Source organism: Acanthopagrus latus, chromosome 1 (genome assembly GCF_904848185.1).
Source record: "Acanthopagrus latus isolate v.2019 chromosome 1, fAcaLat1.1, whole genome shotgun sequence".
NCBI classification, from domain to species: Eukaryota; Metazoa; Chordata; class Actinopteri; order Spariformes; family Sparidae; genus Acanthopagrus; species Acanthopagrus latus.
In genome coordinates, this window is record NC_051039.1 from 32,991,614 (window position 1) to 33,016,520 (window position 24,907).

Below are 24,907 nucleotides of genomic sequence, written 5' to 3' on the forward strand. Positions count from 1 at the left end.
TTGTTTATTCTGTTTAATCGGTCATGAAACAGAAAGTTTTATTTATTTATTTTGTTTCTTTGGGCCAATGAAGATCTTCATCTTCTGATTAACATTTCTTTAAGAGAACTACAAAGTGCTCCTTTAAAATTAACACTGGTGTAATCAGGAACACTGGAGAATATGTTGTTGAAGCTGAGTTGGGGTGAAATACCCATGAGGTCCCATGAAGGAAACCGCAGAGGGGCGTAGTCCCGGCTCTCTATGTAATGTGATTAACCTTGTTTCCGACGGTACCCTGAAGGCAGCAGCGACTTGGCTGCTCTTCCAGTCCAGACAGAGGGGTCTGGGTCCAGCGGGGTGTCCGCGACAGACTAACCCACAACTGTGTTTTGAGTTCTGATCAGATGGACTGCCTGCACCTGAAGGTAAGTGAGACAGGCTCACGCTGTGGTTTGCATTACCTTGATTTTTGAAGATATTTGAGACATTTGTTTCCAGCGTCCACCATAATAACCAACTGGTTCGATTAACGTGTACTGCGCTTAAATGTAGGGGCTGCTCGGTGAGCTCTGATGGCCACTAATGCACTTGAATGGCTGTGTTTGACAGGAGCGATGAAGCCTTCTGTAGGATCAGACATATTATACGATTCGTCACGTTGTTTAGACAAGTGTAGGTGCACTAGTACGGAGAACAGTGTGGTGAGGCTGTTTGAGCCTTCAAGCAGCCTCGCTGAGCAGAGACCCTTTGGACATATACCAGAGACTCGCTCCGCTCTGCCTGCTGGTATATGTCCAAAGGCACATCCAAGATTTTCTCCCCCGTGCAGCTGGCTCGGTGTCAACCTCTCCTCTCCTCTCCTCTCTGAATGTCACACTACTTATTTGTTAACGTTTCATACTGTAGATACAACAACTAGTGGGACGCATCCCTCCTTTGTCTGATCACGTTTATCTGGCATTTGTGTAACAGGGTGGGGCCACTGCGCCTCCGCCTAGGCCGGGCCTGTGAGGCGTTCAAGACTGTCGAAAATATAACAGGTTTACACTTGCCATTGATTTCGCTTAATTTAGAGATACTAGTGCAGTGCCCGTAGGAGATATGTATTCCTATTGAAAAGTGGGAGGTTAAGTAGCTTTTTCATGGATGGCCAAATGAGGCTGTGTATGGAGAGAATTTTGTTCCTTTATTATTCAGTCAAATAAAATAGATTTGAAACCAAAAAAGAGATTTGAGAGCAAAAAAGCGCAAGTGGCAATCTTTTTTTTTTTTTTTTTTTTTTTTAGATCGAAACAGAATAGGTCGCAAATGAAAAAAAAAGTTTAATCAAAATTAATGTTTGCAAGTAAAGACATATGACCATTTTGCTTATAAATCAGTCCTCTTTGCTTTCAAGTTAAAAACCTTTGCTTGCAAATCAGTCCTCTTTGTTTTCAAGTTAAAAACCTTTGCTTGCAAATCAGTCCTCTTTGCTTGTGAGTTACAAAGTTTTGTTTGCAAATCAGTCCTCTTTGCTTGCCAGTTCTAAAGTTTTACTTGCAAATTCAACTGCACTTGATGGGCGTTGGTGGATGAGAGAAGAGTTTCTATTGGTTTGTTTGACCTGGCCCCAGCGCCAGCTACGTCTTCTGCATTACACCCACTTCTCCCTTGTGCAGTGCTGCTTGGAGGCAAGTCTGTTGCTCTTGAAACGTATCCCATAAGTAATGAATTGCGCTATATGTCGTTTGCTACAGCCTGCCATACATTCACAACAACACAAGTAATGAATTATAATCTTCTTGCTGCAATCACACTGATTAGCAGCAACATGGTTGTCTCTGCTAGTCACGGCTGAATAAAGGCTGCGCGTCGGACGGTTCTTAAGCCTCTGCGTCGTCCATTTACTTATGTTTATGGATACCTCGTCGGGCATTATCCCTTACATGTTGCATGGTACTCGCAGTGCCAAAACATCACTGTTCCTACACAACAGTACTGTCAGCCGGGGGATGGACGGACGGAGAAGACCGCGGCAGCCCACAAACACCCGGGCTGCTTGTGGGCTGAAATGTGCATACATTTTTTAAGAATTTACAAAGTTATATGTAACTATTTACATTTAAATGCAGACAGTGCTCAGGTATGCCTGAGCTCCTTCCAGCTGAATGAAGAGCTGCACATTCAGCAGTCTCCTCATTGTGTTGACTCATTATACAAAAAATCGCTAAACACACTACACAAAACACTACATAGCACACTAACTATACACTCCAAACATGCTGAATGTCACAAATCTCTCAACTCTCAATATCGCTGTCTCTAGCATCGTAGCCTGTCATTCATCCGCCTCCGTCCCTTATTGTCCCTCCCACAACTTCCCCGCTGCTCAACAACCAAACTTGCTGCTTGGACACTTTTGTGACAAAAGCCCGTTTTTACCATTTCTTCCTGCACCAGACACAAAACAAACGTGACGCATTTATGAAATAATTTATGAATGGTATCATTGTAGTCCAAACAAATCTGCTGCACACCCTTGAACCACGCTGCAGCCATGTTGAAACTCTCAGGTCAGTCTGATCCTGATCTGCAGAGATATTTGAGGAACACACACAGACAGAGATTTCTTGCTTTTATAGAGAGATGGTCAACGTTACCACGCACACATAAAACATCACTGTTCTGAAAAGAGGACAGCCGTAGGGATACTCTATCCAACTAAATCTTCAGCTCACTAGCTAATCCTTAATGGACAACCATTCACTAGTTAGTAATTAGTTAGTTAGTTAGTTATTCACCGTTTATAACCTATTAATTGTGACATGTTACCATTCAATTAGTGTTGTGGTTTGATCATTGTGTGAGAGGAAGCTGCATCAGAGCCAATGTAGAACATTTCAAATTGGTTTATTTTAACAGTAGTTTGACAGAAAAAATCTACCCCTAATGATGATAATAATAATAATAATAATAATAATAATAATAATAATAATAATAATAATAATAATAATAATAATAATAATGGTAATGATAATTATAAGAAATGATGATGATTATTATTATTATTATTATTATTAGTAGTAGTAGTAGTAGTAGTAGTAGTAGTAGTAACAGCAACAATAACAACAACAACAATAATAATTATATTAAACACCTATTTAACTACTTTCTCTAGAAGGACTGGATTAAAAATAAATTGAAGTGCTGGGGTAGTACTTTGTCATTCACTATGTCTGATCTGTAAAGCTACCCCATTGTAAAGTGGGCTAATTACTCTACTAACAACATTTTCTTGGTTCCATTAATGAGGTTTGTTACAGGGCAGTCAGCAGTTGAGTGGGTCTGTTGTGTGGTATTAACCATGTAATTTGTGTCAACCTAAAATACAAACATTTTTTACTAAAATTAAAACATTACATTAACTGTAACATTAACTGCAAATTGAATTTATTAAGAAAACAGTCTTATCATGTGAGACAAGAAATTGAATTAACATGTGAGTAAGTCCTAGTTCACCTAAAAGACCGCTGTGATTTTCTTAGTTGTTATCTGTAAGGTCATTATTAGTTGATGCTTTATAAGATTGCAGCTGGACACGTTTCCTTCTAACCTGCCTTTCATTTGGTTTTAAACCTCGGTCCAAAATTGACTTTTATTTACATAGAATGAAACCGTTGAATATAGAGCAGAATAGGTCGCTGCTAAATTAAGACCCAGCACTCCCTCAGAATAGAAAGGTGGCAGGCGACGCAGCTGGCTAGGCTCAGTGTCAGTGATGTGTCGCCCTGATCGTCTGCTTGACAACAAGAGGGAGGGAGATGGGCGGGACCTGTGGCTGTTATGATCATTATAACATTTTGAACAGACATGTGAATCAAATGAGTGTAGAAGAGGAGTACTAATGACCAGACAGTGTTTACTGAAGCTTTGCTACCACAGCAGTTCACACAGATTATCTTATCACATCTCGGAGTGGTACTTGTGAATGTTTGAACACAGCAGTTTATTAGTGACCTGTCAGAGCAGAGTTGTTGGAGTTGTTTGGAAAGAGTTAAGCAGGTTTCCTTGGACTTCTCAGTAGCAGCTGTAGAAAAAGGAAATTTAAAGAAATATTTCATCTCTGAGAAGAACTCCACTGTCTAAACTAGTCTATGTAGTAGAAAGACACAAGTAGTTGATTGTATTATACACATACAGTATATTATATATAACATATACATATATATTTTGATAGATGAAACAGTGTGGGGGCCTGCTCCTAACAAATGATATGGTATTACAGCTAAAGAGAGCACTAAAATATGTTTCTGAAAACATTTTGGGTAAGAAATGATAGTTGTAATTGAGAATCTTTGTATCTCAGCACTGCTTAATTAGTCAGTTTGATCAGAGACCAACTTGACTAGTAAAATGATTGATCCAAGAGAGAGGGAGGGAGGGGGGCTGCTATCTTTGTTGATATACATACAAAATGTAGAGCAACAATCTGGCAGAATAGAGGGAATTTTATTGTTCATTTGACTGCTATCATTGTAGTGATACAAAGTTCCACAATGCAAAATGAATTGAAGAGACATATGGTGACTTTGCTCCTTTATGGCCTAACCAGTAGAGGGGCTAAAAAGGTATAGGTTGTCCTGATGCTGGCTCAAGAGGAAAGGTCATTAAGTGTCAGAATTAGTAGAGGGTTCGCACATTTCCTGACGAACTGACTAAAAGTTGTTGAGGCGGTCTGACTGGTCAGGCCTCTTAGACTGGAGTGGTTAGAGTTATTGTTGTTCTGAAAAATGTGTGTGAAACAGTGTGATGACACTGTGGATTTAGTCTACAAGTAGTGGCTAGCTTGAATGAAACCTTTCTTGTGTCTTGTGTGCAGATGATGTGGAGTGTTGTGATCCTGCTGGCTGTTGCTGTCAGTGTGGGTGAGTACATCTCATTTCTCAATCACTTCTATCCCACCTACTGTCTATGAAAGTTGTGATCTTTGTTTAAGTTCAGCGGTTCATTACTGTGTGTGAAATGTAACAGATTACTTGAAAATGATGTCATTTAAAAACTAAAAATGAAGGTGCACAAGGAGCTCAAAGGTCAGGTCGAGCTACTGATCAGATCATTTATAAACATGGACATTGATGGTAGGAGTTAGGAATGTTAATGATTAATGATTCAACAACAAAGACTAACAATTATCCAATTAAAAATTTATTAATTGATAATCAGAGATGTACACAAATATATCAAAACTTATATTTTTTTATTTAGTTTATCATTTAAGTAATTGTTACTATTACTGTTAAGGTAGCTCACTGTCAATTAAAGAAGCTGCTGTAAATGTGCATCCATAGTTGGAGTATGATGTATGTATTGCAAATATGTGGTATTCGTGGGAGTCCAGTTTTACACCTGTAACCAAATGGCTGCTTGAGGTTGTGTTTGCCAGGTTACAAAATCAGAATCAAGCTATGTTCATTGATTTCCCTACACCAAACCATCTGCTGTACTATGATTTGTACTGATCAGATATGTCCTAAAATCAGTGGAGTTTCATACTGAAGTGAAGACATTTAACAGAGTGACTCAAGTTTTACATTTTGCATTCTGACTCACCATCTAGTTGATCTGGGAACTGTAGGTCTGAACAGATACCTTATTTATTAATTGGAGAGATTTCTCTTTTTTGATCTGTAGTTTTATCATTAAAGGCAGAGAAAACCTGTCAGTCAGAAAGAAACACTTTTTACATCATTCATCAACATCATTTCCATTCAGTTACATCAGACGTGAGGCTGACAATCCCCAAGCATTGGGTTTGTGTGCCTCTGAGGAGGACCCAGTACAGAGTATAAAGAGACTGCAGCTTGTTAGTCATATGCAGGTAATTGTTAAACAGGTAACAGGGACATGTGTGCAGACACTAATTCCTCTAACATCTCTACTGACAGCTGTCTTTTGAGTCACCATCATCTGAACAGCTGTTGTGTACGTAGTGCTTCAAAAGAATAGTCTCATTTTATTTAAAACATAATTCAGATGAGTGAGACAATGGGATGCAGTTTAGGAGATGTGGGATATACCCTGTCTGTATTTGAGCACTGGTAGTAGAATCAGATATTCAGAAAAGACCTTTCAGAAGGTTTGTCTCATTTGATTGCTTCACAATTCAGGAAACGCAGGATTGGACCCCAAAACTTAAGTAATGCTGGCTTAGTGTTAGAGTTTGATTAAATCTATTTAAAACTATGTTGACAGACATGATGGCAGGTACAGGTATTCAAAGCAAAAGTACATTGCACATGGCAACATTGTGACATAGAAACGTCAACAATCTGACAAGGGATAGAGTTAGATGCTACAGGGCTAATTATACACTCTGCCTAATTTTCTTTCTCCTTCTTTCTCTGCCCTTATCACAGAGCCCTATGTTGTCCATGATCTCCATGAGCGTTTGGCCCATGGTCGCCAGCTGAAGATCTACCTGCCCAAAAGTGCAGAGAAGCTGGAATTTATTCCTGCTAATGAACCTGGCAATATTGTTCCATACTGGGAGAAGGGCAGACAAAGGTGAGGAAGACTCAGGGACAGCCTGTCTTCTGGTTGTGGATGAGATGGTCATGGGGAGAAGCTGTGAGTTGTTGGGTTTATGTATTTCCATGGGGCTGTTGTTTCATCTTTTACAGGATGACCAGAGGCAGGGTGTCAGGCACAGGCAATGACCGACGCTGGTACATCGACAAGGTAACCAAAGTCCATGGTTTAGAGTCTCTGTCTAGTAAAAGTTTTGCACCTGGTCAGAGATGTATGTGTATTTATATGGTCTGTATGTTTTTGTAAGGTGACATATGAGGACCAGGGGACCTACATTCAGAAAGACTGGTGGAATAAAGAGATCTCCACTGTCAAAGTGGTCGTCACACGTGAGTTAGCTGAGAGTTGTTTTAGCCATGGTTGCTAATATATTTTGCAACTTTTGTTCATTATTGTTTTTCCAAAAAATATTTTCTGCTGTGCAGATGCACTGTTGCTGATATGATTATCAGTCTAACTATTCACATCATGAAGCATAAAGAAAAAGCCCACTGCATTAGAAATGGAACAATACATTATACCTAGGTCTCAACACCTGCAGCATCATTAAATCCCTGTTTTGCACCGGAAATATATCCTTACTGATATTTTACTGCAGACTATATGGACAGTTTTCATCAGAAGTACTGCTGTAGTGAGCAAGATGACAGATATTGAAGGAAAGCCTCAAGAGGGATCTACCATGCTTGGCAGACAAGTCCATCAGATAACAAATTTTCTATGTTTTACAGTGCTCAGACATTTTATACTGAATTATCTTAAATAGTGTCAGTTTAGGTATATCCCCTTTCTCTCAAAGCAGAGACCATTATGAATCTTACTTGAATAACAATGAGCAGAAAAATCCTTAATCAAAAGGCAGTCACACATGGCTGTCTCTCCACCAAAGCACTTTTTTTATTATTATTTTGAATGCAAAAAGTTAGTGTAACTAAGGGACTACAGAACAATAATGAGTGTTTGCCCGTGTTACTCTGAAGCAGGGATATTTGGATGTCACATATTAAATTTTTTTGCCAGGTGCTTGGATATTTCCTAAGAAGTCAAGAAGTCAAGTGTTGATTTTCAGTGATATTGTTATCCAATTTGAACTTGGACCATGTAAGACTGTATGACAGGGCTATTCAATTGGGCCAGATTTTAAAAAATGTATTTAAAAAATTAAGATCTTGGTTCTTTTGAGTTCTTCGAGTGCGTTGTGGGGATTCTTGAGGAGAATCCGCCGCTACTCCCGGGCAGCGAGGGACCCCCAAAAACCTCCAATTACTTGAGAAGAGATTGGGCAGATCTGAGATCTTTGAGATCTGAACGGATGAAGCGGTGGTACATTTGGGAGGACCAGTGGCCCATGAGACATATGAAGTGTTCTGGGATGCCATTACGAGAGGCTGAAGTGGCAGCTCCGATTTTGAAGGAGTGCTCGGAGTAGTAGTTGGGAAAATACCGGACAATGAGAGCACGTGGCGAAAGTGATGGTGGAACCAGAATTGAGTAGCCGCTTGGCTGGATTTGGAGATGAAGAGAGAATCTGTCATGGTTATGCGCTGAGATTTACAGAATTGCGAGAAGTTTGCGAGGATTTCGAAGGGATTCAGAGGTGACTGGACCTTGAAGGAGAAGATGGGTGTAGGTGGACCAAATTTATGGTTTTGGTTCGCTTAAGTGGAACACCATGGTGTCGTCTGAAAAGTGAGACATGCCAAGTCAGAAATGCAGGCATGACGGCTTGGGTCGAAGTGAATGGTTGAGGAGGCGAATTTGGAGTATCTGGAACGGATTGTGTGTAGGCAGATGGACAGCAAGGCGGCGGTAAGAGGAAGACGATGAGGGTTTGCTGGTTCTTGGCGTAGGAGTCCTTTGAGGAGGGAAGTTATCTGGGGATGGCTGGGGCCAGGCCCCAAACTGCCAGTTATAACTTGGGGAAGAAGCTGATACCGCTAAGGCAAGCTGATGATGTGTTTTTTTTTCAGTGCATAAGTACTAAAAGAAGTTGAGGTGATGAGATCGAACGACGGAAAGGTTATGTTGTATAGCCCTGAAAGTAATGGAACCTTTCCAAGCTGTCCAGTAGGAAGAGAGGGTCGAGGGTGATAGGCTGTTGATGATGGAGCCCTGGGAGTCGCTTATCAGCAGGATTTACGAGTAGAATGTCAGTGTCCGCCTGGCAGGTATCTGTGTGAAGAGCCAAATTTCAGAACTGCTGGCAATAATTAGCGAGCTCTGGGGGCAATTCTGCTGCAGACCATCTTCCATTGTAGAAACCCCCAAAACCAGCCTAAGGAGCAGAATCGATGTACGGATGGATGTAATGCGGGTGAGTTGGTTTGTCGTCGTAAAAGAACGGCAAGGCTTGAGCTATTTAAGGGGATGGAGGTCGAGAGTGATGGGACGGAAGAAGCGATGGATGGTAGGTGAGGGATAAAGGCTCACCCTTGGGGGAAAATTTGTAAGGCAAATTTAAGGTGTCCCAGAAGGGACAGAGTTGGTGTTTGGTGCAGCATGGGATGCAGAGGAAGATTCGGTTGAGCTTTCCAACTGGGAATGAACCTGAAACTTGTTTATGTTGAGAGTGATTCCGAGAAACTTGAGGGATATGGAAGGGTCCTTTGTTTTCTCTGCGACAATAGGACCCCGAGGTCGGAGAAGACTGAAGTCAGGGTAACCGGGCCGGTTGTTATACAGGACTTGGCCAAGTACTTCTGGTAGGTTGTTGGAGAGTTTAGGCTGTTTTTCGACTGAAGGTGAGCCTTACAGTGGAGTAATATGCACCACGCCATCGCCGCTCGATACTTATGAAACTTGGCTCGTAGTATCCCCAAGGGTCTCTACACATGAACATGAGCATTGAGAACATTGTTTGTGTACATATTGTGGCAAAATCGAAAATAGTCAAAAACAGCCAATTGAAACCTGGAATATCGAATTTCACAACAAACCTAAATATCCCTGATGTCCCACCTTCAAACACAGCCTCATTTGACCAAACATGAAAAAGCTGCATAACCTCCCACTTTTCTATAGGTATACATACTTACTACGGTCCAAGAGATTTGTTCTTCTGGACAAACTGTTTGCAAATGATGAATCACTGTTGAGTATAAGGTGTATGTTCGAGAGCAAATGAGTAAAACTAGTGACTAAGTGACTTGATGATTGTCATTCTGTTTTACAATAGCAAATGCACTAGAATACCACAAAATAGATTTTTTTTGTTGACTCAAAGTGACCAATCACATTCTTAGGATAGAAACAAACTGTCATCGAGTCCCACCGCCTGCAGGTCACTTTCACAGCACTGGGCAGCTCCTTCAGCAATAGACTAACACACCCCAAGTGTGTGAAAGAGAGGTATCACAGGTCCTTCCTTCCTTCCTGCTGTCAGACTGTACAACCAGCGCTTTTCCCAGCAGACCTCACTGTGCACTGTGCAATACCACTATACAAAACTCATTTCTGGTTTCCACTATCTGGCAAATTTTTTTTTGATACCCATATTTATTATTTGTATTTGTAAATGAAAATGTGCTGCCACACTGTTAATTTTGTACAATATCATGTTTATATGTATATATGAGGCTACTCTGTTTTTTACCTTTTTAATTATATTGTTTATTTTTTACCATTGTTATGTTTTTTTGTAATATTACTGTCCTTTGGCTGCTGCTCTTTTCCAGCCAGACACAACTATATGAAGTGTGTCGCAGGAGAGAGTCTCGTCATTTCACTGGAGGGCATTAACCTGGCTGATGCTGCCCTCTCCTTCTCTGGGGATTCTACTAATGTTACACTGGTGAGATGGATGGATAGTAAATGAACTTGAGCTTTTCCAGTCTACTGACCACTCAAAGCAATTTACAACCATTGTCACATTCACCTATTCACAAACACATTCATACACTGATTGGCAGTATCTTGCTCAAGGATGCTTCAACATGCAGTAGGGGGCCGGACGTTGAAGGACAGACAGGCAGACAGACAGACAGACACACAGACAGGCAGATGGGAATGAGTAGGGGGTTGTGATGTGATGGATTGTTGAAGGTACAACTATAAGGGCTGTGTTTCAATATGAGTGTTTTTTACTGTTTCATCGCTCAGGGAATCAAGTACCAAACAGAAATGGAAATGCATTTGTTCAATTAATAATTCTGTTTAGCCACCTAGTGTCATTGTGTCTGTCAAAGACATTGTTGAAGTTAGTTCACTGACCTTGAGGAATTATCAAACACTTCTTGAACATTTTTCAGGTGGATGGAGACATTTTGGAATATTTTAAAAGCTTGTATAAATGCAGTTTGTTTTCCTGAGTGAAGCTCTGACAAGGGTGTCTCCCTCAGGTGCGTGACGGTGCTCGGGTGTCCCAGGACCTCCCGGATTACTATGACCGGGTTCAGACACACTCCATGAATATTGAGATCAGGAATGTGAATTTAACTGATGAGGGACGTTACACCCTGAAAGACCGCAGGGACCGGGTGGTGTCTGTTACCAGGATGGACCTGACAGGTGAGTCCCCAGTCTTTACTTACTTTTATTATTAGTAATATTATTATTTATTACTGGGTACACTGTATCCTTATTCTTTATATGGATCCTCAAAGTAGTCGTGAGAAGGGTTGGATAATAGCACCTACCGCCTGTTACATACAGGTGATTGTGTGTAGTGGCGTGTGAACTTGCTAAAAGCCACAGTGGTAGGTGTATAAAAGTAGCTTAAGTGATGAGTCGGCTAGTTGTACATGGACACTGACTCACTAAGCAAGGAGCGAGGAGAGAAACATGCTTGTCAAGGTCTCTGTCCATGTTTATCCATTTTATATATACGCTTTAGTTTACAATGGTCTATCAAGTCTATTTCAGCAGTTTCAGGAGTTATTTGAGAGTTGACATCAGTAAAAACCAGTGACTGTAAAAAGAGTCACCATGACCATGAGGAAGGGGTGGAGCAGAAGTGACCCTAGTTAGTAAAATAAGATAGAAGTTACCAAGCGAGCTCTGGCTAAAATAACAAGCTATCAGCGCTCACACATATAAAGAAGTGACATTATTCATGCAGGTTTTATTGCAGGTGTATCCACCCCAAACCGCTCGAATATCTTACTGTGCATTAACCATAAGCTAGCAAGCAAAAACGGGTATCGAGGGTGTGTGTGGGTGTGTGTCTGTGTTCCAGATCAGTTTTGTTTCTGACCAAAGAAACACTTACCCACCAGATACTGTGTGTCTTTCAGTTATCCTGCAGTGTCTTTTCTTTTTCCATCCCTTCTCTGTACGTTCATTAAGTAACGTGCACTTCTCTTTCCATTCAGCAGTCAAATAAGAGACAGTTACATAACATTCAATGCAGATTTTGGGCACATCTGCGACTCATTGCTGCACACATGTTGAGATGAAAGAATGAAGATAAATACTCTTTTTAATCCCAAAAGTTTCTCCTTGACTCCTGGTGTTTATTCTTCCAGATGTTCCAGGCCCTGCACATGGTGGTCTTGCCAGCTCCAGCAGCAGTCTGTTGATTAATGCTAACAGGGACACTCGTTCATCCAAAAAACTGGCATCTGTCCCTCCTCTTTAGCAACCTCCAGCCCCGTGGACTGTTGTTCTAAGCTATTAGTGCTTTCACTATGTCCTCCATATCACAACTGGGTGATAACAAGTGAATGGACTCAAAAGCATGACTTAAACACAGAGTTCAGATTTAAGTAAAAGTCTTTAGTTAACAAGGTTCGGTACACAGGTAGTCAGTCAAACAAATCCAGCAGGAACAGGCAGCGATGGGGTCAAGGAAACGGGCAGGAGTCAAAAACCAACACTGGGATAATCGCTGGAACGCTTAGCACAGAGACGAAAGACATTCTGGCAACAGCCAGGGGAAACACAGGGATTATATACAACAGAAGGAACGTGTAATGAGGAACAGTTGAATGTAATCAGGGCGGGGGAAGACAATCACGGTGGCAGGAAAACCAACAAGGGCAGGAAGAGAGGATTTAATACAAGAGGAAAGGTAAATACTACAAAATAAAACAGGCAGTGGAAACAACTAGTAGCTGGATGTGAGGTCTTACAGCAGTGCACAGCTGGAGACTGCATGCAATTGACAATGATTTAAATGCAAAAACAACAAACAAAACAGTGAAAGAATTGATCATTATTATTATTATTATTGTTGTTATTAATATAACAAAAAGCTCCAGTCTTCAGTCCTCACACAGCAGCAATACCAGTGATAGTGTCTTTGACAGTGAACCGGCCCATTGATTGACAGTAACATATGCTTTGCACTAAGGAATATTTTTAGCTGGACCTATTTTTAACACAAACCATCTTCTCCCCAAGTCTTTTTACCCATATTACTTATTCTAAAACTCAAGACCCACTGCTAGAGGAAATTAAGTGGATGGTCATCTGACTTCTATCCTGCTTAAAAGCGTTCAGTATTCTGTTATTATTATTATTATTGTTCTATATCTGTTGAGTCATGACCCTGAACATTCTTCAAAGCTTTGTGTAGTCCTGGTCCTGAATTATGTGGTCTCCAGTAAGACTGAACTGTCAGGTCAATCTTTTCTCACATTCCTCTGCATGATTTCATCCATGTTATGTCTATTACTAATATGACCCAACCAATGGCACTTGGCTTCCCAATGTCAATGGCCAATTGTTATCTTTATTCCACTGAAGTAGAACAGTTGGCTGGCCATGTTTTCTTTCATCCAAGGTATTCTCAATGTACACTTGAAGCAGAACAATAGAGGAATACATGGGAGTGTTTCTTATTTCTCATGAAACCAGAGATGCACATAGGAACATAATAAGGAGAATGCAGCCTCACAGCTGAACCCCGTCAACTGGTGTGTACATTTAATCCTTGATTCCAAGTACCTTTCAGGTTGGGTAGAAATTTCTGGATGCAGTCAATGGGCTAAGACATGTAAAATCACTGATATTTCCTCTGTTAAAGTTGGCTCTGGGGGGACAAGAATATCATCTGACTTGTCCTGTCACAATCCTAACCTTGTTTTAATGCCTGTTCTGTTCTTTTCCTCCTTATTTACTTCTTGTTGCTTTTAGATCAGCATTAGAGATATGATTCCAATCACCTGTCTCTCCTCGTCTTTTTTCCACTGCAGATCATCATGAGTACACAGAGGGAAACCCTCTCATGGCTCTGCTTCTACTGCTGGGCATCCCGGCTGGGATTTGCTGCTGTTGTCGGAAGAAGATTTTCAAAAAGAAAGCCACCACTGCAGCGACGCTCCAGGTAACAACAGTAGGTTCAGACAAGAGCAAGACTCTCCCGGGACACCTTGTTTTTAGTTTTGTTTTTTTCACAGGTTTTATAGATGTTACATAATTGATGTAAAGGAATTTGCACTTGCACTGTTCTGTATTCTGACAAAAATCATGTTAAAGTTTTACTGCAAATACATTTTTACTGAAAATCCTTTTTGTACGGAAAATTAAAAAGACTTAAAAGCTTTTGAAAAGCTGCTCCTCCACCCAGCATCCACCTGTAGGTTCTTGATACTTGATATGATAATAACATATTTGACTCATGACAGTGTAGGGCTTCAAAAAAAGAGAAACTTAAAAACGTTCTCAGTGAGTTGAAACATTTTAACCCAGGCTGTTGAAGCATAGGATCATCATCATCATCTCTCTCTCTCTCTCTCTCTCTCGCTCTCTCTCTCTCTCTCTCTCTCTCTCTCTCTTTCCAGACTACTCCAGTTGCAGTCCATCCTCCTCCTGCAGGTCCTGTTGGACCTTGTCCTCCCTACACCACACCTGGACAACAAGGGGTGGTGAGACTTTTACTGTTACTGACCACTTTTCATCGTTTCATGGTTGTTCTTACCTTAACAAACATGTCTCTTTGTCTTGATTGATTTATATAATTCCCAGTATTCATGTTAATATGAATGCCTCATGGTGAATGTGATATTGAATGAATGTTCTGTTGACTAAATAAAATAATGTAATTGATGTAACTTGGTGTTTGCAGATGTACTACCATGGTCCTGACCCTAACATGGTATATGAAACAGCACACAACACACTTTTATCACACAGTAACTACACATTATTTATACATTATTCAACATGTAACACATCACTGTGTTTAACAGAGCTGTGCTATGCTAACCTACGACAAGTGTTTTTCTTGTGTACTGGTCTGTGTGTGTGTGTGTGTGTGTGTGTGTGTGTGTGTGTGTGTGTGTGTGTGTGTGTGTGTGTGTGTTCTACATAGGGTCCTACAGCCCATCCTCCTCCACCCACTGGCCCAGGACAGTGGAATGGCCCCCCACCCTCCCCGGTAAGTATCATACTGACACAGGCTAATATTTTTTGGACTTGTAATTGTACTTTGTATTCTCTTTGTCTCTCCAGACTTCCTGTTGTCCTGTCCCTCCCTCAGTATTTACTGATCTTGTGATTGTCTCCCTCTGTAGAGTTTTAACCCTTCCTACCCACCCCAGAACCCTGTCTACCCTCCTGGTGGTCCAGTTATGATCGCCCCTAGCCAGCCTCCACAATGGAATGGTCCACCACCAGGCCAGTACCCCCCTGGTCCTGTGGCTCCAATGGTATGATTTGTCTCTTCTGATAGGAATTCTTGAGAGGAATGCTGGTCATTTGACCTTTGATCTTTCAGATGCTTAGATCAGATGAAGACTTGAAGCTGTGGAAACTATCTGCAATCCCTGACAGAGAGCTATACAGTATATTACTGCATTTACATGACACTTAAGAAAACCGAATTACTGGGTTAGTCCGACTATGATCGGATCTTTAAGATGCATGAATACACCTTAGTCTGACCAAAATTCACACCGGATCGGATTTCTCATAGTTGAATTAAAGCACCCATATTATTCAAATGATAGTCACATTACTCCTGCATGTATACGTTCCATCAAAGATTTAGCTTCATCTCGCTCTTCGTACGGCATCTTTCTTGAATGCCGAGGCAGCTGGTGACATAAAGAGGTCAGCCGGAGGTGTTTTTGTTACCAGTAGTTGAAACGGGCACAGTGCCACCTAGCATACCGGGATATGACATGCTCCGGCCCAATAATACGATTTTTGTCTGATTGAGTGGCATAGTCGAACTATGGCTGTAATCCGACTAAGCTGTGCATGTAAACGCACTGACTGTTTTACATAATCAGTCTAATGATCAGGCTATACAACCAGCAGTTCTGAGGCCGTATTCACTATCTTAAAGTGATAGTCATGTTCTTTTGCTGTGGCGATGTAAGAGGTACTTGTCCCTAGTCGGTGTATTACCTGCAGTAGATGACCATCAGCTCTCTGACACACATTATCAACCAACTATCACTTTGATCTTGTCAATCAAATAACATTGAGTGTGTGTGTGTGTGTGTGTGTGTGTGTGTGTGTGTGCGCGCGCAGGGCTATGCTTCACCTCCAGTCATGTATAGCTCCCCTCCGCCAGCAGTAGCTAGTGAACCAGTAAAAGAGGAGATGAAGATGGAGAATATGGCTTCCTCACCTGCTGACCCCCTGCTCACTGCTACACCACAGGTACATACTCACGCACATTAGAGACAAATTTTTCTTCTGTGAACAACAGGATGTCATGAAATTTCCTGTTAATACATAGTGACTTGCTGGTCATTGGCTGTTTCTGACATAGACACAAGACCAAGGAACATGATTCTTGACAACTGTGTTACGTTTGATCCAACCCTCTACTTTGTTCAGCGCATAATCAAATCTGCGTCTGTGTGTGTGTGTGTGTGTGTGTGTGTGTGTGTGTGTGTGTGTTTTAGTGTGCATGCCTGCGTGTTTGCATTGCGCGTCCTCATTATCATTGTGAACATATACAACCATATGTTAAGTGTTAGTACTCACCACTGTCAAGCCAGTATGTATGTATTGGGATAGCACAAAACATGTGTCTGAAACGCTTTTCGAAGAAAGCTTCTAGCAACATGGTTTCAACATTTTCATGAAAATGTTAACTTAGTCTTTGAATTTTTTCAAATGGTCTACAGTGACTTATCTAATAAAGGCAAATAATTAAAAGAAAAAAAATCATTGACCAATGTATTCATATGAAGGAGACAAACTCAACATGTATTCTTTACCCCCTAGGATTCAGGAGCTGCATCTGCCCCTGAGGCTCCCGTGCCTCCCCCCTCCACCAGCACTCTCAGCTCCGTTGATGGTGCCTGTGTGTTTCAGATCAACGGACAGACATCCTCTACCAACTTCCTGTAGGGCAGCTAATATGGAATGGAATGCCTTCCTCCCTGTACTTTTTTGGTTTGATGTCACAGTGCATCTCTGTGTCCATTTTACATTTCTCTCTTTAAGCAGTTCAATCAGGGATGCAAAATGGCACATGTGGAAACAATGAACAGTATTATAGACACTAGATTATATGTTTTGCCTCCTTGCCAATTAAAGAATTATGTCTGGTATAAATTTAATTTGGGGATCAAATTTCCAGAGGTGAGGAGACAAAAAAAGCAGTATGTTGAAGTGTTAGCATGTGAAGTCCATCAACACCTGAGGAGTAAATGTTAAAGTAGGCCCTGGTCCAGTCTAAAAAAAGCTTGAGAGATGTTATTCGGACATAATTGTGTTTTCTAAATGCAACATTTTCACTGCCCTGTTTGAGTCATTTTCTTTGATTCCTTTATTGTATTTCTGATTCACAGGACCTCATTTGAGATTTAATGTTCCAGAAAAACCAAGGAATCAAGAAAAAGACCTGAGATTTGGAGTCTAGGAGTGATAAAAGGAATATAAAAACAATTTCCTGAAAATCACTAAACAGTAACAGTTAAGAAACGTTGAAAAATGTTTCATGGCCTTGTGGTATGTTCAGACTTCTGTCTTCAAAATGACATGACATGACTCATTTTGATGCAACAAATTTGACTGTTAAGTGTTTTTGCAATCTGGCTTGTGTTCTAGCTATTCACAGCTGGACCTGACAGGATGTTTGTAGCATTCACTTGCTGTTTGTGTAAGATGTATCACAGTGATATCAAACTCTGCTGCAGCTTCAGTCATTATTTTTTTTCCTGTTGTCTCCATCAATTACTGAAGCAGAGGCAGGCAGCTGTGTGTTTAATGTGAATGTTTAGCTAAAACTGTTTCAACATGAGCTAACACACTGACCTTGAGCTGCCTCAGGTCTAGTGGTGAGCTTCTTATAGTTTCCAGTGAAAAACAGTTTTGAAAACCCTAGTGCAACCCTCAGAAGCAGAACCAGAATTTCTTTCTTAGTCCCGCAAACAGAGACAATTTCTGTGTCGCAGCAGCTAAAGGACAGTTCAATCTAACGATAAACAATAATAATAGTAAAACAATTAGCAATATATAAAAAGGTAAGAAATAGAATTAGATTCGTAAATACATTTTTCCAATAGAAACAGTGTAATTATAAATAGATACTGCAATACCCTTCTGTTGCACTGTGCAAAGTTATCAAGCTTTGTTCCATCCATCAACAACTCAAATCATGAAAGATTCTGTCCTGAGAAGAACTGTGTGACACAGAATGGCTAAAACAGTGGCGACCTCATTTTTGGAGTTTATACCTCCTCAAAGGTCAGCATTGTCAAGAAAGTTTGTGTTGAACAATAGTATAAGTTAAAGTGAAATTGAACTCACCACAACTCCCTGAATCCTCTGATAGATCAGATGTCCTGGATTTAGTGTGAATGCCAACTGCCTTGTATAAATGCTAATGCCCAAACTGTAAGAATGCCAACAGAAGAACCACTTTGACTGCCTTTCACAGTGGCCTCATGCATCCTTCCTATTGCAGAAAAGAAACATCACTCATTCACAGACATTATCCATTCAGAGCCTTTGGGAGCAACTATATATCAACAATTCACAGTTGAGCAGAAAGTTGCAGCAATAACGCAAAGCAAACCTGACAGTGTAGCAACTTCATGTTAGTCACTGATTACCCTCCCTGATAGCCAGCCTACTATCAGGGAAATGTTGGAAACATAAACTTTTGTCATAAACTAATAGCAATAGAAACAAAAGCTAAATTATGCCAACCAAGATCCACCACACCTACACAGCTGTTATTAATTGTTCTCACTTCAATCAATTTGGTCTACTAAACTTTTGAGTGTTCCTGATGTCTCTGGTGGGGGTAGTAACATCCTACTCATCTACAGCGTTCACCTTAAAACCACTAACAGGCATTCATCGAACTGTAAATATCACAAATGCCTTTTCTCTAAAGTCTGTTTTTATTGTCTTATTCTTTAATTTAGTCTGTTGAGATGAATATGTACAGTGAACTTCGATACTGCCATCCTAACGGTAAATTGCTGCATTTATATAGCACTCTTTCCAAAGTGCTTTACAATTTTCCTCTCCTCCGTCCACTCACACACAGACACCCACTGATGGCAGTCAGCAAACATTTAAGTTGCTTGCCTGCCTATTTGTGGTTCAGCATCTGCTCATCGACACTTTTACCCCTTTCAACCAAGGTGGTTCAAGTGCTGGTTTGGAGCCAGTGCCTTCTCTGGAACCATTTCTTTGTGTTGCAATTGCTAAAGAACCAGCTACCAGACAGGAAAACTGGGCAGAGTGGCACCTACACTTTGCTGGTCTGCAACAAACAGACACTTATATCAGGGACTGGGGGAGTTTTTGTGGCCAAGAACCAACTAAAACCACTTATGACTGCCGTATTAAACAACCAGAGCTAGTATCATCTGAGTTAACCATGAGAGAATAAACAAAAGATTTGAACCATTTTCAACAATCAAAGCAACAGTGGTCTCAGGACCAGACTGGTTTGGATGCTAATATTAGGCATGCAATGCCAGGAGTCACACCTGTAAATTGTCAGCAAATTAATACTTGTTCCGAGTCCCACCGTTTTATAGTTGTTCCTATCAATGCTGGAAAATTGGAGATGTAAACTGACTGAATTATCTGTCTCTATGGCAGCTCTCATGCCTATGTAAAAGGAAACTCATTCTTAAAAGGTTCACAGGTTGAACAGTTGAACTTTAAATGAGTGCTAGCACCAGCCCAGAACCAGCACTTGGTTCACTTTGTTCGGAGGGAATATTTGATATGTGGACAGGAGGAGCTGGGGATGAAACTGCCCATTCACAGTGTATACAGACCAGATGTTGTAGACATATATGTATTTCAATGTCTCAGGTCAGCTGGAATCAGTAATGCATCTGGGTTTTTGGCATCCCAAACACCAAACTGAGACAAGAAAGTTCTGGACTGCTATCTTGTCTGCGTTTTACTGAAATAGTTAGTTTAATGACTGTAAACTCATACAATATGTCTTCAGTTACGCCATTTATACTCTGAACACAGTGAGTGCCTTTTCATCTGTCAGTGTGAAGGTGCCTCTGCAGAAACATTAGGTCCTGTTTTTTTATCTTTGTGTCCCTTACACACACAGAGATAAACTGTGGTTCACGCATGTTTTTTATGGGTTTTGTGTAAATGTAACCAATGATATGTACTAAAAGTGTAATTGTAGTTAGAATTTATGGGTGTTGATGGAGTTGTAGACTCGTCAAACTGGCTCTGTTCATATAGTATGTTGGTCTCTAGAGTTCTATATACACCTCTGGATTTTTTGCAGATGAACTGACAATGGTTTCCTACCTCTCATTTTATACCTCTTCAAACTGTACATGTATATGCAAGTGTTGTTAAAGTTCAATTCTGTGGTTCTGAATATAGCTGCTGAAGAAATGGACCATTAAAATTATTTTACGGGAGAGATTGATTGGGAAATGACCCTCCTGTCCTCTTAGCCCATCCCAAATTGTAAAGGTGCATTGTTTTCTGTAACTTTTAACAGGCAAACACAACTAATTGCAGAAGTATTTGTATGATCACCCAAGTCCCCCTTCCTCATAAAGTGTGGTTTTATTTACCCCATCCCTAACTGGTCAGACAGATCCTAACCAAAGCTACAGTGACATTTGAAAGCCAAGAGTACCATCAGCAATTTCATATTATGTGAAATATGGTCACAGTCTGCCCTCTATTTGGTTATAGTGTTTAATAATTGCCAGAAAAGTGTTTCTGCAGAATATCTGGATATCACAGTGAAGCTGACCATTGACCTTTTGGATACAAAATGTCATCAATTCATCTCGTTAGACATTTGTGTAAAATTTTTCAAAATTAGCATATGAATTCTTGAATTATGGGCTAAAACAAATTGTGTTTTGTGAGGTTGACACCAGTTGCATGCCAAATTTGAGCAAATTCCCTCAAGGCGTTCCTGAGCTATCATCACACAGTCATCTGACATGGAAAGGCCAAAGTGTTCATACCTTTTCTGAATGGCTCTGTCGAAGCATGTCTAATCTTAATGCTAGTAACTGTACAAATGTCATTGACGGCATTCTTGTTTGTTCGCATGAAAGGTCACAGCAGTAGTTGTGCAAACAATGAAAAAGAGTTCTTGAGAGAGAAGTTCAAACCCTGCTTTCCACACAAATGACCAGTGAGTGCGAGAATGGGTAGGACTGCCAGTTTCATAAAGTTACTATGACTGCCAGACACAGCCCCCTCTCTATTATGTCATCAGAGAAGGGCTCTAAGACATGTCTAGCACTCCATTTGAAGCAATCTGGGAGCGTTCTCTAACATGTTGAATCCAAAAGTTTATCTTCAGACTGGCATTGTGAATTTCGGGCACTAATGGATGGATATGATAAAACAAAAGATGTCACTTGACACAGACCTGTACATTTAGCTGGTGCAGTCTGACAGTCTGTTAAACGCATGTAGTCAATGATAACTCAAGACTCAAGGACTGTGTCTCAGATGTGGTATTATGCAGTATGGGAGTCCCTCAGGGTAGGGTGCTCTCGACCTTTCTTTTCACCCTGTACACAGGGACTTCACACTAAATACTGTGAACTGTCACCTCCAAAAGGTCCCTAATGAAACAGCCATTGTTGGATATGTGTCTGAGGGGAACAAATAGCAATATTGGGGGGGTCATCAACAACTTGTAAACTGGTGCGAATGCAACCACCTGCATATAAATAAAGTAAAGTAAAACAAAGGAGATGGTCGTCAACTTCCAGAGTAAAACACCACAGATCACACCATGGAGATATGGAGATAGTGATAGATAGAAACAGAGATGGTGGCAAAATACAAATATCTGGGTGTTCACCTGAACAATAAACTGGACTGGACTGATAACACAGATGCCCTGTACAAGAAGAGCCAAAGTTGCTTTGTTGTAACGATCTTATTTTTAAGATAATAATTTAACCCAACTAATTATTTGTTTATTATTATGTATTTGTAAAGCCTATCTAATCTAATAACACTTCACTCAACCTCTCACTATATTAAACCAGCAGAGTCCTGACAATGGCAGCTTGCTTTGGAGGAGGTTTGCTTAATACTTTTGCTAAAAAGTATTGTTATGTCACTGGAGCTTGACAAGAAATTTGGAGGATATATGTTCACCTACCTTAACATGTTAACTAAAAACAGAACTGCCCTCATGGAACTAGTCATAGTATATCCAGCCAGGGAGTTTTTGCATTTATGATGAAGTGCGCAACATTGTACAATTGGAAATTCTATACTTGAGAAAACATCAGTATGCTATCCATGTCAAGCAAGCCCACAACTAAATAGAAACAGCCTGTGCCTATTTTCCGTGGGCTTTTGGATACCAATCTGGAAAATATGACTCACGTTGTGTGGGCGGGCTGCATCAGCCACCCACTGGGCTGTACTTAGTTACATTCCATTACTGGTTATTCTAAAAATTGACACCAAGATTTTCATTTTTATTGCAAACGCATGTCAGCTCCAAAAACTGATTATCGGTCTCCTTGATTACTAGTAATCGGTATTTGTGTTGTTCCTGAAAAAACATACTGGTCTACCTCTTGGAGTTCTGTTATACTGCAGGGCAGGGTACATTTCTTGTTTGACAAGAAATCATTGCAACAAGTAACTCAACCTAAAACCACAACTTAATGTTTTTATATTTTTGTTTATCTACAGATAAGTAATAGTAATATACAGGAGCAGAGCCAGGCTCACTGTTTCCCACTGCTAACAGTCTATGCTAAGCTACGCTAAACACATCCATGCAGAGACTTCAGACTTCAGAAAGCAAGCAAATACAAGTATTTACCTAAATGTTCCTTTAATGTAGTAAAAGGACGGACAGCATTGGACCCAAAACTTTCATATCTCCTGCTCGAACACAATTCCCCTTGTGTAGGACAACAAATTCCTGCTCCCAGACATGACTAAGTCATTATGTTGTGTGATTAACAAATCTACTTTTTGAACACCATATATAGAAAACATCAAACAGCAGAAAAATGTCTCCTTTAAAGTTCCATCCCAGAAGACAGCAGTGCTCCATCATCTGCATGTGGCGTGAGATAGGAGACACAAAGAAGAACACCTGACTCTTTTCAATCCCTTCTTCACTCCTCTGTCCTCCTCCACCTCTCCATCTGTCTCAGCCGCCTCTCCAGTATCTTTACCTGCTCCTCCAGGTGAGCAGTTTTATCAGCCGCAGAAGAGCCACTTGAAGTGCCGACACCCACCAGCACACAGACACACACCAGGACAGCCATTCGGATGGCTGTGGTTTCTGTGTCCACACTGCGATCGCTAAGGATGAGTCCAAAACACATCAAAGCCATGCTCACTTTCAGCAGCCAAAGAGTCCGCCTCAGAGTGGAGGCAACCAATCTGAAGGCAAAGGAGAGCAGCCAGTAGCCAATGACAGCCACAAGAACCCACTGGGCAACGAAGATTAGACCCTCTGGAGTCACTTTGTTGATGGGAAAGCCAGCTGTGGAAAACAGGAACACAAGGACAGCAAGACAAGGCAAAGAAAAAAAATTAGTTATGTTATACTGCAATCGCTGATTAGACTGTGATTGTGCATTTCCTGGAGAAACTACTTTTCTTTCAACTGCCCTGAAGCACCTGTTGCTTCCTTGTTGTAGTGAAGTGTATGAACTAATATTTTCCCTTTCTTAAATACTTTAGCTCCCCCTATAGCAGAACAAACTGCATTAAACATTAATCTAGGTTTCAGTATGTACACCAGACAAGAATTGGTTGCAATTAAACATCACTGGTACCATCTACAGAGCATCAGTGACACCAGTGAAGTGAGATGTCTGCACAGAGCCCAAAGATACTAAAATACAACACCCACCCAGACACAGTCTGTTCACCCAAAGATACAGAAGTATGTGCTACCATCCAACCAGACTACAGAGCTGCTTCTGTCCCCAGGCTGCGAGACGCCTGAATTCTACAGCAACACTCCACCATGAATCAAAAGTTTTGTTTGCAAAAAAGTCAACAACACCCAAAAATGTTCATTTATTGTTACACAATACAAAGAAACATAGCTAATCTGACATTTGAGATTTCCTCGAAAAGTGATTCAAACAATTAATGATCCTCAAAACCATTCATTATCTGTCTTACACTCAACCAATCTTTTCAGCTCTACAATAACAGTGAACTGTAAATAACAGGATCCTTGTTTATATGTTTGTTCTATACAATGCTTTTTTTTTAAAATTAATCTATTTCCTTTTGTTCTACTGTGCTACCATAGCCTACATGTTAATACTTCACAATGCATGCTGTCCCACATTGCATAACTACCTTTCTGACAAGACTGACTTGTGTATTTAGTGATGTTGCTGTGCTCACAGGATCTAATTTATTTGAATAGTATATTGTTATTATCACTGATACCACTGATGAAAAGGGAGTTAAATATGCTGGTGATGGACAGAACAGTTTGTTGTGTGTGTGTGTGTGTGTATGTGTGTGTCTGTGTGTGTATTTACCTTGAATTCCAGCTGCCTGCAGGAAGTGTGAAACATACTGCAGGAGCACGTTCAGACCCCCAGCCAAACCTCCTGCCACAAGACGCAGAACCTGAGAGAAAGCCTGGAGGGCAGGTCATGGTTAGGCCTGAATATTTAAGGTTTTACCAAGACGCATGGTTAAGACAGTGAAATCTGTCTGTTTTAACTATAGTGACCTTCTTTTCAAGGAATCTTGAAAGGAATCTTGAAAAGAAGGCAGGGGCATTATGAAGCAGAGTAATACACAACATACTGTATCTACTTTGTATTACTTCTGATAAAGAAATGCCTCCTGAAAATTAATGAAATCACTTCAGCGATATCTCATTCGTTTCATCGACACCCTGTATGTCACTCGATTTAATTTAGGAAAAGCTCCTGTTTGCAGTGTGAAGTAGGGGGTCAGGTGTTGACCTCCTGTCTAAAGCACGTTCTCTCATTTTCTGCAAAGCAAGATTAAGTGATGTAATTAGCCT

The 24,907-nt window shown here is 40.6% G+C and overlaps 2 protein-coding genes across 3 annotated transcripts in view; one reads left to right on the forward strand and one right to left on the reverse strand.

Moving 5' to 3' along the window:
- The first annotated feature begins 282 nt into the window (after nucleotides 1-282).
- On the forward strand, nucleotides 283-20,320 carry wu:fc21g02. Its single transcript, XM_037109342.1, has 14 exons — nucleotides 283-407; nucleotides 4,841-4,886; nucleotides 6,378-6,525; nucleotides 6,642-6,699; nucleotides 6,797-6,878; nucleotides 10,224-10,339; nucleotides 10,887-11,055; nucleotides 13,683-13,813; nucleotides 14,271-14,354; nucleotides 14,555-14,584; nucleotides 14,801-14,866; nucleotides 15,003-15,137; nucleotides 15,967-16,098; nucleotides 16,672-20,320. The coding sequence occupies exons 1-14, from the start codon at nucleotides 387-389 to the stop codon at nucleotides 16,795-16,797; spliced, it is 1,344 nt and encodes a 447-aa protein (XP_036965237.1). The 5' UTR covers nucleotides 283-386; the 3' UTR covers nucleotides 16,798-20,320.
- A 2,387-nt stretch (nucleotides 20,321-22,707) lies between these two features.
- Nucleotides 22,708-24,907, reverse strand: part of tmem109 (transmembrane protein 109) — a 2,971-nt gene continuing 771 nt past the window's right edge. For both annotated transcript variants that reach the window (XM_037109667.1, XM_037109660.1), the window contains 2 exons: nucleotides 24,411-24,513; nucleotides 22,708-23,389 (listed from right to left, as the gene is read on the reverse strand). In XM_037109667.1, the coding sequence (XP_036965562.1) occupies nucleotides 23,016-23,389; nucleotides 24,411-24,513 (477 nt within the window). In that variant the 3' untranslated portion in view covers nucleotides 22,708-23,015. The remainder of the gene's footprint in view (nucleotides 23,390-24,410; nucleotides 24,514-24,907) is intronic.